At 38.9% G+C, this 17,328-nt stretch overlaps 3 protein-coding genes across 5 annotated transcripts in view; 1 reads left to right on the forward strand and 2 right to left on the reverse strand.

Annotated features, from left to right (window-relative positions):
- vat1 (vesicle amine transport 1) overlaps window positions 1-9,444 on the forward strand; it is a 30,394-nt gene extending 20,950 nt beyond the window's left edge. Inside the window, exons 5-8 of one of the 2 annotated variants that reach the window (XM_060891988.1) lie at window positions 2,233-2,468; window positions 4,770-5,000; window positions 5,064-8,463; window positions 8,543-9,444. In XM_060891988.1, coding sequence (XP_060747971.1) covers window positions 2,233-2,468; window positions 4,770-5,000; window positions 5,064-5,135 — 539 coding nt within the window. In that variant the 3' untranslated portion in view covers window positions 5,136-8,463; window positions 8,543-9,444. Of the gene's footprint in view, window positions 1-2,232; window positions 2,469-4,769; window positions 8,464-8,542 lie in introns of both variants that reach the window. The other variant, XM_060891986.1, reaches the window with a different exon arrangement.
- A 382-nt stretch (window positions 9,445-9,826) lies between these two features.
- On the reverse strand, window positions 9,827-11,440 carry si:busm1-163l24.4 (uncharacterized protein LOC368754 homolog). Its single transcript, XM_060892559.1, has one exon. The coding sequence runs from the start codon at window positions 11,351-11,353 to the stop codon at window positions 10,475-10,477; it is 879 nt and encodes a 292-aa protein (XP_060748542.1). The 5' UTR covers window positions 11,354-11,440; the 3' UTR covers window positions 9,827-10,474.
- A 384-nt stretch (window positions 11,441-11,824) lies between these two features.
- si:busm1-163l24.3 (uncharacterized) lies at window positions 11,825-17,175 on the reverse strand. 2 transcript variants are annotated; one of them, XM_060892415.1, is made up of 6 exons: window positions 16,979-17,175; window positions 16,542-16,722; window positions 15,951-16,054; window positions 13,040-15,811; window positions 12,739-12,953; window positions 11,825-12,298 (listed from the first exon to the last, which is right to left on the reverse strand). In XM_060892415.1, the coding sequence occupies exons 2-6, from the start codon at window positions 16,720-16,722 to the stop codon at window positions 12,223-12,225; spliced, it is 3,348 nt and encodes a 1,115-aa protein (XP_060748398.1). In that variant the 5' UTR covers window positions 16,979-17,175; the 3' UTR covers window positions 11,825-12,222. The 2 variants fall into 2 exon arrangements, with proteins under 2 accessions (XP_060748398.1, XP_060748397.1); XM_060892414.1 differs by having other exon boundaries at window positions 16,542-16,725.
- Between the last annotated feature and the right edge of the window lie 153 nt (window positions 17,176-17,328).

Raw genomic sequence — 17,328 nt, forward strand, 5'->3', positions numbered from 1 at the left:
AAAATATGTTAAACATATGTTACATTACTGACACTTTCCTTTTGTATTTATTTATTTTATTTTTTTTAAGATTTTTTTTTTTATCACTACATCTGCATCTTAGTATTAATGAACCTTGACTTGATTACTGTATCTAATTCCATGGAAACATGACAGTTCATCTTGTTTAGCTCAAAATTGCCATTCTGCAAATATGAAATTACTCCGTTGTGACCAGCATGGACTCTGGGTGTGTTTGCCCAGGTTGTACAGGCCTAAAGTCATTTATCTTCCATCTGTTTTGCCAATTCTTTAAACTTATCACTTCATGCTTGTGGTTAAGAATTATAGAGAGCACACAGTGCTGCACTTCAGCAAAAAAGCTTATTGCAGCTGACACTCGGGCATTAATGCAAAGAGTGTAGGCCTCAGCTGATTGTGTAGGATAAGCATGCACAATCAGCACGCAGTCAGCGCCTCGCTTTCTCCACATGTTTTGAAACTTAATGCCAATGACAAGTTTACTAAACAACACGGCATTCTTGTTTCTCTCTCTTTTCCCTAGTCTTATGCTCTTTCTCTCAGTCTCTCTCAATCTCTCTCTCTACCCCTCCTGCTTGGGCTTATCAGCATCATGGCAGCCAAGTGGAACAATGGAGCCTCTATCTGCCCCAGAACCCGGCCTGTGTCCGAATGTAGCAGACTGGGACATGTCCAAATCTCATGCCAGCTCAGAGCCCACTTTGTGTGTGTCAGCATGTGTGTGTGTGTGTCTGAGTTTAGGGAGCAGAAAAGGGGCGGATGAAAGGGCAGATTTAGAGTACCCGAAATAATGATCACATAAAGCTCTCTAAAAGGAAGGTTGGTTGAGGAAACGTGAACGAGCCGATGAGTGTAAAAGTGCTGACAAACATGAGAACCGAGCTGTTAGAAGACGTGAAGACGGCAAGAAAGTGGGGGTCACAGGGTGCAATGCTGCGAACAGACAATGCTGTGACACTGAGGAAAAGAGGCATGTAATGTGCCACTAAACGGAAAGGACTCATGGATCTGTGGAACAGTGGCTCGTTAGTCGCTCAGAAACCAAACAGACACAAGCTCTTATTCACAATACTTTGAGAACATGCTTAGAATTCAGACCCCAAAATTCTTTCAGTAATACACTCGCCCACAGAACACACTCGCACACACACAGGCCACAGTGGCCCCATTCATCCCAGTAATCCACTTTACAAATTAAGCGTAAAAGCAACACAATTATGAAAGCTGTATGTTGCTTTATATTTCTGTGCCCTCCTGAAAGCTGTCTTCAGGCTTCTTCACACTCCTCACGCGCATTAAAATGTACCCCGCATTCTTAACTTAATTTTGCAAAGCATGCTTAATATTTCCAAATATTAGTTTGTACTTGAGCTGTCTGTCTGGTAAACATGTATATAAAATGTATATATTTTTTTTAATCTAAACTAGCTGCTGCATTCTCAAATGTTATTATTCACTATAACGTGTAACTGAAAGAGTAATATTAGCTAGCTTGCTAACAAAATATGGCTACTGTTTTTGCGAGGTAGATTTTTAGCCAGCTGTACTGGGTTCTTACTAGCCTGCTAGTACAGTGGATTTTACAATATTAAAATTTAGCTTAACATTAGCTAAATGATAAGTTAGCGAACATTTTGAGAATTTGCCATTTGTTTTTGACATTTGAAGTTACAATATTCTTCCAATGTGGCTCTTTATTAACCAGGATGTGAGTCTAATATTAGCTAGCTTGCTGACAATGCTAGTTAGCACAATTCTTTAATCCTTCTAACTGTACTGACTTCAGGGACTAGATTTATTCATTAAATAACATTTTTCTTAACCACCTAAACATTCTTAAACAGTTAGTTTGATGATAGAAAAATAACACTATGCATTGTTGACAATTTAGCTGGCTAACATTAGCACTGCTCTGCTGTGTTTAGGAAGCTTGTTTAACCTGAGTCATATGATGTTAGCTGATCAGTTTTAACTTTATAGCCTTTTGATTCATGGTTAAATGGTGAAAATAGACACACAGATTAGTGGTGAAGTCAAGCTGGGCTGAAATATATTTTTCCTTTTGAAAATATGAGGAAAAAGGGATAACTCTTGCTTTACTCCCCCTCAGGTTATTACAGAATGCTTTACCACAAAACTCTAGATGTGAGTTATGCCTTTTTTTTTGGTGTAAATGATTTGTCAAGCCTTCCGATGTCCTGCTTTCCACAGGTGCCGCTAACATGCTGGCTGGTCAGAAGAAGAACCTGTTTGCCGTGGCTAAAACCTGGTACCAGCAGTTCTCCGTTCACACCTTGAGTTTGTGCCAGAATAACCGCGCAGTCTGTGGCTTCCACCTTGGCTATCTGGAGTCAGAGCTCGTCACCGACGTGATGAATGATCTGCTGGGGCTGTACCTGCAGGGCAAGATCAAACCCCGCATTGACTCTACCTACCACCTTGAGCAGGTGTGTGTCTGTGTATATAGCATTTGTTATATCAAAAATTTTACTTGTGTATTTACTTTACTTGACTGCACTGGTTCCATTCCATTGCAGTGCTGCTGAATTCTCCATTTTGATTGGTTAGTTTTTGATTAATTTTCTCAAACAGCATTCTCTAATAGTAGTGCCCCCTGCAATACGAATCACAGGTTTATGCTGATGCGCTCATTCTAATACATGATCTTGACAGAGACTTGTTTGTTTGATGATGCAAATAATTTAAGATAAATAATTTTAAACAGGTTTGAGTGATGATCAGCAAATCAGAAATGTAGAATTGTTCAATTTGATAAAGCTTCTGTAAGGAGACAATAATTCTCACCATCTTTTGACAGTTTTTAATGGTCAGTAAGTTTACCACAAAAGCTATGACAGCCCTTTGTGGTTGTTCTGTAACATGACAATCTGTATTTTGTCTGGCTAGTCTTTGAATAGTAGCTAAAATGGTGAATAACAGGAACTAACATGTCTCAAAGGCACTGATCAACAGAAAATGTAACTGTAAATGGATAAAAGATGAGTTGTCATTCAATAATTAATAGTTGTTATACTCACTGGCTCATTCGTAGTATAATATTGAGACATGCTGTTATTAGAAAATAATCAACTTTGGGCTAGTGACAGTAACACCACTGTGTGTGTGTGTGAGAGATGCTTAGGTTAAATACATCACCTTGTGTATGTGTCGTATGTAATCAGTTCTAATCTTTTTTTTATCTTTCGTCTCAATGTGCCTTTTGATTTGAAGAAGAAATGAATCTCTCTTCTCTTACCTATCATACTCTGGCTATCATGCGCTCATCCTCTGGTTATTCAGTCTGCACTACTTTCTCCTGTTGCTATGGAGATCTTGCTCTGTGTTTGGTGAGGAGATGGTCAGACAGACACGAGTTTGGTTGCAGTAAAGCTAAGTGGTCTGCAGAGATCTAAAGGGTTTGTGTTGGTTTAAAACCAGGAGTCAACTGCGGTACATAAGGAGTAGGATGTACCTACACACATACCAAACATAGTAATTAACCTAGAATTTAGTCAGTCGATTTAAAGAAAGCTGTCCATGAACTACTATGAAATTATTCAGTAACTATTGAAACTTTAGGTGAGGTAACTACATACCCTCACTATTAAAGTAAGAAATGTAGGATTGGACCATATGATGTTCTGAGAGTAAACGAATGAATAGAACAAGCACGAAATCTTCAAGAACTAGAATTCATGGCTTCCCCTTATCATCTCCGCATCATTCTCCCCACCTAACAATTTAATATAGCATTAGACTAATATAAATGTAAGCTCTATGCACAGTTTTGTCAACTGCCTTCCTTTTGGATCTATAAAGTTCTACCATATTACCATCACTGACCAGATGATATGATATTTAGTGAATCTGTACATGCTGGCATGGGCGAATCAGGTTTGAACACGGCGTTAATTTATTACACACTGTAGGATGACAGCTCAGTTTTTCCCCATGCATAAATTATTTTAATCAGATTATGTTGACCCTTCCTGACCACATGATGTTTATGGGCTGTTTGTAGAGTTTCTCATTCTTGTCATGATGGTTGTTTAAAGATCTCACTAATACTGCCAGGAAGGGTAGACTGGTATAGCACAGCAATATCTGGGGCTTTATGGTGTTGGTATTGTTGTGGACTATTACAGTTGCTCAAGTAATCAGTAAATATTTCCTATACTCTTGTAAAACTGAACTTACAAATTTATATATAAAGAATTTTTCCTTTATCTTTTTTTTATTTTATTTATTTTTTAGAAAATGTAGATAATTTTATATTCCTGTTGGATATAATATTTAGTAATAGAAAACTATTCTACTGGACATTTTTAAAATAAATCGGTATTAAAATAATGCTTATAAACCCTCCCCCTTGCTCACCAATGTGTAATAGTAGTTAGTCATCAGGGTCAGGCTTTTTAGTTGCTAGGAGATGCCTCTCTGTTGCCATAGCGTCAGTTGCTGGGCGGCGTGGTGTGGGAGAGGTGAATGGCTGGAGAAGAACAGAGAAAAGAGCTGGGAGACAGGAGTGGAGTGGAAGGGATCCTATCATAAATCTTAATAGTTCACTCGTTCCTTTCTGTCTTATCTTTCGCTCTCATCTAATTTTGATTTTGTCATAGTGTGAGTGTGTGCAGTTGAGTATTAGAACGGCTCAACGTTCTTACCCCAGCAAATGGATTTACAAGCTGCTCTTTCTTTCTCCATCCCCCTCTCATTCTCTCCCTCTCTCCCCCACTCACTCTGAGCAGGTTGGTGATGCCATGCGTAGGATGCAGGAGCGGGGCAACATCGGCAAAATCATCCTCACCACTGAGCCCATGAAGGAGGAGCCCAAAAAGGAGGAGTCCAAGAAAGACGAGAAGGAGGACAAGAAGAAAGAGGACAAGAAGAAGGAAGACAAAAAGAAGGAAGACAAGAAAAAGGATGAGGCCAAGAAAGAGGAAAAGAAGAAAGAAGAGACCAAGAAGGACGAGAAGAAGGCTGACGAGAAGAAGGCTGACAAGGCTGACGAGAAGAAGGCTGACGAGAAGAAGGCTGACAAGGCTGACGAGAAGAAGGCTGACGAGAAGAAGGCTGAGGAAAAGAATGAAGAGGCCAAGAAAGAGGAGAATTGAGTCAGGCAGAAGCTAGGCAGGAAATAGGTGGCTGTGAATTGTTTGTCTTGGGAGTAGGGTGTGTGTGTCTCTGTGTGTGTGTGTGTGTGTGTGTGTGTGTGTATGTCTGTGTGTGTTGGGAAGTACAGTGCAGTCCAGCTCTCGGCTCAACCCCAGGCAGTTACTCTGGCCTTAAATCATCATCCTGCACTAAAATCTGTAACAGTTTATCCAGCCTTATGTAAGTTGAGAACGCAAACTGCTCACTAATTGTGTGCACGTACACAAGTACACATGTAACAGGGATGTACCACTCTATTTTTGCCTCTATTTTTCTTGTTTTACCTTTCCTATATTCATGCACTTTTGTGTTTTTACTAATCTTTAACGCCATGCCTTTTAGGGTATGCTGGATCAGTATTACACTGCCAAATCCATTACTCCATCACCATTCTGCTCTTCAGCCTTTCAACTGCGTTACACTACTAATAATTCAAGAATTCTTTCTCTACCTTTTCAAATTTGGCTTAATTGTACTCAATGTTTTTTGGGTCTTATGGGTAACTATCAGGGTTGAGTCCTGTTGCCATGACTACAGTGTTTCATATGTGTCCTGTCTCCTTATCCCAAACCCCTACACTCATCTGTTCTCCTTTTTGTGATAATGGTTTTTTTTTTTTTTTTTTTTTTTTTTTTTTTTATTGGACCAGACTTTTTGATGGAGAAGTCGATCACTGAGCCCCACCCACATCATTCACAAAGGCACTATGGAGGAGTCAGTGTGGTTTGCTCAAAAATTCATATGTATCTATTAAAGCTTGAAAAAAGTCTCCTAATTATAAATTCTTTAAAAAACTTATAGATGAATCTTTCGATTCTGTTTTATTTTAATTGTCATTCCAGGTTTGTATGAAAAATGCAGGTATTTGTGTGTCAATGAAAGGAAAAGAAGCTGTGCTACAAAAAAATGCATTTCATGGCAAATGTTACACACCGAAACATAAGAACGTGCCATTATAGGGCTTTATATGGTGTTCTATTCTGACAAAGATGCTGCGGTCTTGGTTGTTGTGGCTTCCTCGTGTTTACAGTCACAATCTCTATCAAACTGTACACAAATGAAATCCTTAATCTGTCCTAAAACATGCTGCCTGCAAGGATCTTAATGAACTCTGCTACATAGCAGCTGTATGAAATGTCTCCCTCTACACAGGTATGCAGACGTACACACATTCCCAGGTTATTGTATTAAAGTAGAGTTGCTGAAACACTGAGTTTAAGAGAATCCTGGAATGCTGTTTTATTCCAGAGTATCCTCCTGGATTCCACATTATCTGGAGCATTCCACTCCAATCCTTATGACCGCTGGCCTGTTTCCAGAGTAATCATTGTTTTTCTGATTCTCTGGCTTTCCTTTCTCTGTCTCTTTCTATCTCACACGCTTGCATTTTTCACCATCACTAGTTGGCATAGCAACAGGCAGTTGGCCAGCAAGCGATGACATGTTTGCCCCCACCCACCAATTCCAATCACTCCCTCATTTATATACACGCTTTTTTTTTCTCCAGCTTTTGTTCAATTAAATATTGTTCAAAAATCTTTCTATATGCTGATTTGACATCCATTCATGCTGCTATGTCGCAGGGTGTAACCTGGCAACCTTCCAACTGTGAAAGCCATCAGTCAAGCCCACTGACTCCTCCCTCAGCTAAATTTAGGCATCTGTAGTGCTCTTCTGCCTCTTGTGGTGAAATAGATGCATTGCAGCAATGTTATTTCTGTCCCTCTGTCACCGGGTCTGGTTTTTGTTTGTTTGGTGTGTGAACTTCAGTGTGTTTGTGTACAGATGTGGTTGAAAGGTTGTGTGGATGTATGTCTCTGTCCTCAGGTCAGTTGTCAGATGAAAATGTGGTTTGTTTTTTTCTTTTTTTTTTGTTGGGTTTTTTCTGTCTCTACCTCCCTTATGCTATGAGCTAGCCTCCCCTTGCAGTTTTAACTCTAACAAACATAACTTGTAAGCACCCTCCTCTCTTGTAAATGGCCTGTGTTTGGTATTATTTGCACTCTGCTTGTGAATCTTGATGCACTTCTAGAGATGGCAGTCCCATTCCCAGCCCCACTGTTCCTCAGTAGTCCTCTCCAGTACTTCTTGATGTTGGCATACACACTCTGCTCTCTTGCACAAACATCTGCATGTACTTATTTTGTCTGATACAAACACACAAGTCACAAATAGTTAGAAATAAAATGACAGAAATTCATCTCAACCAGTTTGTTTAATCACTGAAAGCTTGTCCATCCATCCATGGAGGAGGTTACCCAGAATGCACTGGGAAGGGGGTGGCACTGCCATCCTTACCCTAAAGAGTGACAGTGTTCTGACACAAGACCGGCAATTGGATTCTGATGTGAGTTCGGTTTCGGGATATTTCTAGTTAATGTTGTGTGGTGGTTTTTTTTTTTTTTTTTTTTTTTTTTTTGTTTGGTTTATCTCTGGATTTCCCCCATTGTTATTGTGAAAAGTGCTTCAGTTCCAAAGCACCACATGACCCATGACTAACACTCCAACGAAGGATGTCCAACCTCATTCTTATTTCCGTTGTTTTTTTTTGTTTTTTTTGCATTTTGTTTTTCTGTTGTTGCTGTATAGTCCAATTATTCATTTTGAGTGGTTCTAAGTTGAAGAGGCTTTGCTGCACTTTTGTTCAAATGTGAGGAATGACGTTGTGTTGATCCTGAATAAGTGTGCCAAACTGTGCTTGAGGCTCTTGCCTTTACTCCAGCTATCCTTACTACACCGAGCGACAAAAGAGAAGGAACGACGAAAAACGTTGCCGGTTACTTTTAACCCGACTGGCAATTTAAAAGAAAAAAAAAATCTCAAACTGATGTCGTACCTGTCGTGTGTGGTTGATCGCATCGCAGAAATTTACTGGTGCTTAAGAACTCCTGGCTTTTTCGCTAATCCATGCAAACGCTGTTTAGGTCTCACTGTGCCGACCACTAACAAACACTGGGATACCTCCGTGCGCACACACACACACACACACCCACTGCCCTCTCTGGCACACCAGCCAGCTCTGCTCAGATGGGCTGATCTGTCCGCTAATGCTAAAAATGTTAGTGTTTACAACTCAAAAGATCAGGCAGTGCAGAACTGGAGATAAGACGTAACATGTTAAGATCGAGCAAAAAATGCTAGTCCAACTGATGTGGGGGGGAATAGCAGTGTAATATTTTTTTTGTTTGTTTATACATACAACTGCACTGTTTGGACTGGATTCTAGTAGACCCCAAGTTCAGCCCGGATCTTCCGTCTCATTCTTTAAGCAGCAATTTTCTGGTTCTAGTCACTCCGGCTGGCTGACATCAGAGCTGTAGGTTCCACCTATTCCTTCTTCATGGTTTTGTCTGGCTGTACAGCAAAGTAAAATCTCAGCTATTCTGCAGTTCACTTAGAAGCTCAGTCCCAGCAGCATTTACATCTGCTTTATGACTGCATGCATTTCCTGGTATAAGGTTTTTACATTAGCACGCAGTTCACATTTTAGCACATGTCCCAAGATGAGCTTAGCTGCAGGTGTGCATGTCTCTTGTGGATATGGAGTTTAGCTGTGTGAGCGGCCGAGGTTCAGACGGAGCTGCACTGCTTCCTCTCTCTATTTCACAACCACTGTAACTTTCCCAAAACTCCCTTCAAGACCTTGTTCAGCTTTTCAGAACAGCATTCGAGTGTGCAAGTCAAGTTTTTTTTCCTATTTAAACTGCAAAACCGACAAATCGATAAGCGTATATTTAGCATTTTTAGATAAGAGTAGATGTGCTGGTTGACAGGGTACTTACCAAGTGATAAATTTAGGATTTGGTCTTATAAATCGTACGACTTTTTTCCACCTTAGATGTGGTGCTTATTATTACAGCGATATATTTGTAAGAACCAAGATTTCTATCTAGATTCGTTAGGCATTTGTATATCAGGACCCCAAAGATTACCATGCCATGACTCACCACTGCAGTTGCTAAATAGCTTCAAACAACAATCGCTCTCCTCTCGAGCTGTATTTGTCTTAATAACTCTTTCTTCCACACACGTCAGATGCGACAGGCTGTCTACTTTGTTTTTCTCAGACTCCCTCCATCAGTGTTCTCTCCAATGTATTTGAGACCCTGTGAAGGGCCGCTGCTTCTGTGCTTGACTCTGGGTTGGATCACGTGTGACTCACACAAGTGGTCAAGAGGACCGTAGAGCTCGTTTAACGCTTCTGTGTGTGATGTTACCATTATGCCTTACATGTTTTCCAGGACTAATAAAAGAGCATAACAAAAAAAAGAGAGGCTGTTGTGGTTATTACCTATTTGTGTATATAAACACATTGTACTCATGTAGGTTAAATATAAAATTATGGCTAGAAATATCTACCAGATTTTTACTTAAAGAAAATATGAAATTATATAATGTGCCTTTTTTTTTAGTTTCTAAGATATAATCCTGAGGTATAAATATTACTGCATCTGTTGGTAATTATTAGTTTATTAGTATTTTTATTCCATCATCTTGCCATTGTTTACAGTGCAGTCATCCAGCTGTGTGTGTGTTGGGTGTGTTGTGGCGTGTGGGTGTGTGTTAATAATTTGTTATATCATTCAGACTCCTGTGGCAGTATAATCTTGTGGATATTTAGTATGGAACCCTCAGGGTTCCTCAGACGCCATTTTGAGAACCATGGGTCTGTTTATTTGAATGCACTTCATTAATGTGTCTAATGTATTGACACAGATTCATACAGTCTAACATTCAAGAAGGCAAATGTTAATGGGATCAGACATGATGTAATCACAAATCTTGAAACAGAAAATAACCTTTCATTGAGTTATACAATTTTAGAAAAAGACTGTGTCAGTACAGGTCACTGTTACAATCAGCTAATTATTTGGAAGAAACATTGGCACAGCTTGAAGGCTTATAGGAAGCAAGTGGAATAAAAGTTCACAAATGGATTCATTCACTATTAATATCAGAATGTGCATCAGAGAAAATCAAACTTATTTTGCACTTTTGAATTAAAGTGTGTGAAACTGTTTGCATTCAACTATTCTACGTTGTTTTAAACCACATATAGTGTAAACAGATTCACTATATACTGATAGACCTAACTGTTTAAATACGTTTAGTAGATGGAACATGAAAGATTTCACACTGAAGACAGAATGTAGGTACAAAATTTAGCATCATTAGAAGATCTAAACACACAAGTATTAAGTATCTGCTGTTCAAATAGAGAATAACAATAGCATGCTTCCTCATGGGCAAACTCATGCCGTATTCCTCACCAATCTCCTGATATAAATCTTTTTTAATATTAGCGTTGACTTCTCTCATTTCTGCTGCTCACGTGCCGGCTTCCATGTCTATGCCTAGGTTTACTATTCATGTGCCCACCTCCTACACCGTGCCCATGCTTGATCATATTACTTCCATGACTTTCATGATGACTCACTTCTTGGTTGTTTTTTAAACGTAAGGTCTTTCTGGAGCTGCTTCTGTGTTTACCTCCATGTCCAGAACCATGACTGTTTCTTTTGTTTTTCCTCCTTCCATGCTTATGGGATGTGTGCCTGTTCCCATGCCCTGTATTCATGAGAGAACTTTTATGCTCATGTGTTTCTGAGCTTATTGGCGCGACTGAAACCGCATCATGATCTCTATGGCTTTCAGTGAAGCAAAGAGAACAGATCAACTGCCGGTCAGTCCGACAATAGACCTCCAGTGGGATGTTGTGACGGAGACAGATATCTGATCGAGGCTCCCTGTTAATGACTATTACAATGTGTTTTTCTTCACTGTTTCCTTTGTCATTCCCAGTCGTATGAGCCTCACAGGATGACTCGACACACTCCGGGCACAATTTAACAGCTTGCCTTTTTCGTCCAGTGCAGATACTACAGTCCATGTTTGCAGGTCCAGGGTTGCAAGGTGAGGCATCCTGCAATCTTGCCTTTTTTAATTTCTTTACCACCTCATCGAACATGGTGTTTTTGTTGAGAGCAGGCCTGTTTGTGAAAGTCTCTCTGCATTCGGGACAGCTATAGGACTCCAAGTGCTTGTCCTCATTCCAGTAATCCTCAATACAATCCATGCAGTAGTTATGTCCACACGGAATTGTTACCGGTTTCTCAAGTGGATCCAGACATATAGGACAGCTGAAGTGGTCCTGATCCTTGAAAGCTACATCAGCCATTTTATAATTATTAGCATTAAATATTCATCAAATGGTATTTGTCAGTCTAAGTCTCAGTTAAAGAGCAAAATAAGAAATCCTCCTGGTTATATTTTGTGTGATTGGGCGTGAGAGTATGAGGATAGATATGCAGAAAACAAGTAAGGAGGTGTGGTGTGTATAGAACAGGTTGTGTCACCTGTTTTACAGGTTCATCAGCAAGCTACTCAGATGTTAAGAACGAATAAAAAAAAAAGTTACACAGTTTTACCATGGAATTGGTGAAATATGACATTAAAAAGGAAATTCTTTTCTGACACTGCTGCGTTCCAACAATGCTTTAAGCTAAAAGCATGAGTGCTCTAACAGAAGGAAATAAGTCATATTTGTGCTATGAGAAACAGAAGAACTTGGAGTAATGTGGATATAAAATAAACTGATGACCAAAACAGTCAGACTGGGGAATAAAGTAGGAAGAATAAGATGCTATGCTTTAAAGTTTGAGTGCTTTTTTACTTTGTTAGTAAATTTAAGATCACAAAATGAATTACAAGTAAAATTTATTGACACTCGGGTGTTGAGATGCAAGAATTAACGGTTCAACGTTTTATCTTCTTGTATGTAAAAAAAAGTCTTGAGTATAATTTCATCTATACAAAAGGAGTAAAATTACATAACAGTTATACAGTACAATAACATATGCTCTTAACAAAACTAGAAAAGAATTACTTCAATCAATAAACAATTAAGGGTATGAGAAATACTTATTTTCTTGTTCTTCAAACATACTTGAATATACATTATAAAACATTTTGCATTTTATATAAACTTTATTACAAAAACTTATGACTGGGGTTGATTCAAGATATCCAAATTTCACTTCATTTCACCTAAACCCCCTCAATCCCACAAGTCCTCAATGCCTCAGCCAAGTCTTTAAGATATCCTGAGTCGGGATATCCGTTCCTGTAGACACACAAACAAACTCATCTTCAGCAACAGGATTTTTGTGTACAGAATAGGCATCATATGTCAGAGATATCAAATAATGACGTCAATAACAAAAATTGCAATGTGGTGTGGGCAATAAATATTATTCCATGACCTGTAAGACCATTTTATAATATACAATATGATATTGAGAATTAACACTACACTACATAAGAACCCTCTGCAAAAAAAAAAAAGCTCTAACATTTCTGGTTCATTTTCATTCAAATTTGCCATCACTAATGAGACTTGAACTGCTTGTTTTTATTAATTTTGTTAATATATGATTTTAATTTTAACATTAGATGTTCCTTGACATGTCAATAAACCTGAATGCATTCTGTGCTCCTAAGATTTCTTCCATATATCCATATTTCATTATTTGTTTTTTTGTGTTCATTTATGTAAAAACTCACCCACTCTTCCCTCCTGAGATCTTAGTCTTATGTGGGATTCTGCTCCATGTTATTTTTGCTCTGCCAGTATTGTTATTTGGGCTAACAGTAAAGGTAAACCCTTGCTTAAAGGCTCTCTCCAGGCATTGCAGTAAGACCTGCCCCTTTGAAGTGAGTGGCAAATAAGCTTCAAATTCACCTCCTTTGAATGGTAACCCAGGGTTAGGGTGTTCCTCCTATGTGAGGTGCAAAGCAGATGTGAGTACAATAAAATCGCATTTTTAATACAAATATAAGATGTATAATAAGAAAGCATTCGTACTCCCTGGATGCCATCAGGTATAGAGTAGGTAATTTTGGCTGTCCTGTATTGCTCGTACCCTGGCAAGTTCATGGGCAGCTCTGTACATCTCATGGTGCCCTGAATGCCTTGTTTCTGTTTTTGTCTTGTGCCCGTTTCTTTTCCATTGAGCTCTTCTGGATTCTGCTCCTCTTTGAGTGATTGAGCTTGAATTGCCATTGATGGTTTTCTGGCTGCATTTATTTTAGAGCATACCATACACTGAGCATGGAATTCAATACATTTGGAACATAGGTAAACACCACAGCTTGTTGGTGAACCATTCGCTCCACACACACAAGACTCCAACTGTTTACTGATTGGCAAGTTGATCTGTTTCAAAGTCAGTGTAGTTGCTTTTTGGCTTTTCTGTGTAGTGAGTGATGAAGGCTTCTGCCAATCATCTCCCAGTCCTAAAAGCTCTCCACTTTCCTCAGATGATTTGACAGGTAATGGACCAGTCTTGCTTATTTCCAAATCTGAAGCCTTCTTAAGTGTCTCTTTGGCAACTGGTTTTGGTGAGAGCATATAAGCTACATTTCTGGACTCAGATTTGTATCCTAAATGTTTGCCTATAGCAGGATTCTCACTATGAGCTCTGATCTGATCTGGTCTAATCTGACTACTGCTTTTAATTGACATCTGGTTAGCTAATGCATTGGATTGACTTTGATCTACACTGCCCTGAAGGGTGAAGGTATTGACCAAAGATCCAGAATTAGAAACTTCACGAGGAAACAATTCTTTTAACGTCTCAATGGCATGAAAACAGGGTGATTTGGGCCCCATCAGGATTATAGCATCCTTCGCATGCTGCAGTACTATTTTGCTGGAGTTTGAGCATATGTTTGAGCAGCATTCCTTAAACATATCATTTCCTTCAGTCACCCCAAGATCTTCTAGTGGAAGGTTCTGAACACAAAAGTCTAAACCTATCACATCAACTAGCTTCTGAACCTCACACTGACATACTTCGACCTTGGTTGATTCTGATCCCTGTAGAATAACTATGGTCTTATACTTGTCTAAGGGGCTCTCAGACACTTGTATATCTGAGATCAGAGGTTGGAGTTCAGAGTCATACGCCTCTTTTATATAACTCCACATCAACGAAGGTACAGTGACTGCCCTCCTCGGAAGGGTCTCCGCAGACACCCTACTTTTTAGGCTACTGGATCTTGGTCTTATAAAAGAATTCGTGGCATGATGTGACTTCTCATTAATCCCAGTCTTTTGTGTGTCCTGTTTTTGTAATGGACGGCCTGAGAAACTATTTGTCCTTCTTAAGGAGCAAGTAGAGGTGCTTGTAGATTCTACTGTAGACTTTCCCAGTTTCTCTAGTCCTGCATAGGCATCTGCAGGTGTGCTGAGTGAAGCATTGAACACAGGTTTTACTCTGGAGGTACTTAGAGAATTTGTTCTGCTAACTTTGTTTGAAACCTGACCACTGTTTTTTAATGTACTTGTAAAGGAAAATGGTTCCATCTTTTGAAACAAGGTATCTTCATCTACATTATTTACACCAGTGACTTTGAAAGCACTAACTTGAGAAGCATTGGTATGGTCACTATTGACTCTAACTGCTGTACCAAGAGAGGAATTTGATGCCAGTGCTAACGTGTTAATGCCTTTGGTCAAATCTTGATGCTCTCTACTTCTCCCTCTTTCTAAAAGGCCAAAACCTAGTAAGCCCATGTCAGAGTTCTTAAATCGAGCAGCCAGTTTGTATTCCTCCCCAGTCCTTACTCTTCTCTCAGCATCAGAGATTCTCATTTTAGGGGTCATTGTACTAGATTCACTACTTGCTCTGTCTATTTGCATTGGCTCTGATTCAGATGTTGGGGAATAAGAGTAAGCGGGAGATGATGAAAGTGAGACTTCTTGCTTTACTTTTAAGTCCTCATCAGGTGAACCAAGCAGGAGGATCTGTTTGGCCTGGGAAACCTCACTGCTCTCACCTACAATATAAATGTGAGTCTGATCAAAGCTGAGCATGACCTTGGGCAGTAATGACTCTAAGTTCTTAAATATAGCAGTTTGTTCTCCGTGCAATTTAAGGGCACTTCTTGGAATGTGAGCTCTTCTCAAATTACTCTCTACCTGCTGGTAAAGTTGACTCAGCTCCTCACAGGCATGGTTCATTTGTGTTTCTGCTTTTGACCCGGTCTTAAATTTTGCATTGGATTGCAAGTACAGTGTGGTGACTCCTGCAGCTGTGACATCAATCACATGCACACCATGATTTTGCAATATATTCTTGTACTCCTCACTTTTGCTACATAGATATGCAAATACATCTGCTTCCATGATTAGAGACAGAGCCTGCACTTCTGCTGCATCTACCCAGTCTTCTATCTTCTCAGCAGAGCATGTTTGTGCTTGTGATAGTTTTACACTATTCACTGTTGGACTTGGATACCTGGATTCCAGATGCAAAGAAGCATGTCCACCAAAGTGGAGTCTATGGAGATTGTCTGGAGAGTTGTCGTTTCCTTTCTGATGTGAACGGACTTGATTGCTTTCTTGTGCAAAGAACAAACTTTTTTCACTTGGAGGTTCAAAATCAACAAGGAGCTCTTTCAAGTGAGACACAGCATCATTGACCTCAGAATAAGGTCCCTTTATGGTGCAGTGCCTCTGAGACTTAATGTATTGTATACCAAGGCCAGGAAATTTTTCAGTGATCGTTTTTAGATTCTCTTCACCCAGTGGCAAATAGGTGCAGTCTATGGTCACAGACATATCACAGATTACCTGGAGAAAAATGTATAAGAATGAAGAAACATGAGAACATGAGAAAAATATGACTGCATTTATATTACTAAGCTACTATAAAACTATAAAAGCAACTATATTTATATTTAACTTATGGTTATTTGTCCTTCTTGCATACCCTGTTCAGATGCACTGACTCCTGCCATGGAAAACTCAGAGAAAGTTCATACATCTTTCCATCCACCTCTAAAACATGTCTTCTACTGTACACACTGAGCGCAACTGCAGGAAGAGAGAAAAGATCATTTTAAGCAAAAATGTAAAAAAAAAAAGACTATTCTATTTTGACAGTCATAGAGCCATGAGTTAGCATTTTACCATATAAACTTTGTGTGAATTAAAAGGAACCAAAGCAAAGACTCATCATAGAATAAAATCATAGATTTATGTGGCATAAAAGAAATAAAACACTTCTGAGAATATTCCTTCCTTGGAATATTACTCTGGGTATTTTAAATATGTGTTTGTTTATGTTTGTTTATATATATATGTGTGTGTGTGTGTGTGTGTGTGTGTGTGTGTGTGTGTCATTTTATAAAATGTATTTAACTCTCCACAATATTTCTGTACCTTAATGAAGCAACTTGTGCTAGAAGGTCAATAAAAAACACTATATTAGTGCTATATATTATTATATTCCCAATGAAGTCAGAATGAATAAAATCAACCTTCTCACTCGCACACACTCTTTTATAAATAAAGGAGAGACCTTTGCTATCTTCAAAGGTGATGATGGCACACGGATCTGATGCTTTAATGCTGATTGATGATATCTCTCCACCTCCGTTGCGTTCACGCAGAAAATGGACCATAAGTTTATCTTCTAGTCGGTCGTGTTCCATGTAGTCTGGAAGCCCACGAACACACACCGTGTGTCTCATTTCTGCCATCTTCTGGAGAACCCAGATGTAAAAAAAAAAAAAAAAAAAAAAAAAAACAATAGTTGGGGACGGATTATTATTATTATTAATATTATCATTATATTATTATTATTATATTACATTAGACTCTTTTTTTATACTGTACTAAACTTGTAACTAAAACACAATATCTTTAATAAACTTGAATGGATTGAAATTAAAGAAAGTAGTCAGATATATGTGCTAAAGTTTGGTAGCAACAGGAAGTTTGGGTTTCAAGTTGTACCTTCGTGTCAAGATGATCTCAGTTAGATTATTAACCGGTTCCTGAGGTAAATACAGGTCCACCCGTCGTCCTCTGTTTTGTTATCTTAGCAATGTTTACCATTGTTTGCATTTTATTTGTCTCACGCCTTTTCAATCCCTGTATTTTTGAGCGTGTGCTGACGGAAAGAAAAGTGAAAGCTGTGAAAGAGTGTCGTAGTGTCATGGAGATTTAAAGAAATACCCCTTACAACAGTACTGGAGTAATAACGGTGCTAACAATTCAATTTCAGTTCAAGTTCATTTGTATATCTCTTTTTACAATGGACATTGTCTCAAAGCAGCTTTACAGAACATAAACATAGAACAAAA

This window comes from Tachysurus vachellii, chromosome 18, assembly GCF_030014155.1.
Source record: "Tachysurus vachellii isolate PV-2020 chromosome 18, HZAU_Pvac_v1, whole genome shotgun sequence".
NCBI classification, from domain to species: domain Eukaryota; kingdom Metazoa; phylum Chordata; class Actinopteri; order Siluriformes; family Bagridae; genus Tachysurus; species Tachysurus vachellii.

Coding starts and splice junctions, on each gene's coding strand:
- si:busm1-163l24.4 (XM_060892559.1), bottom strand. CDS start 11,353: ATGGCTGATGTAGCTTTCAAGGATCAGGACCACTTCAGCTGTCCTATA.
- si:busm1-163l24.3 (XM_060892415.1), bottom strand. CDS start 16,722: ATGGCAGAAATGAGACACACGGTGTGTGTTCGTGGGCTTCCAGACTAC. Junction 16,055..16,541: donor CACCTTTGAAGATAGCAAAG/GTCTCTCCTTTA, acceptor CTCTTCCTGCAG/TTGCGCTCAGTGTGTACAGT. Junction 15,812..15,950: donor AGTCAGTGCATCTGAACAGG/GTATGCAAGAAG, acceptor ATTTTTCTCCAG/GTAATCTGTGATATGTCTGT.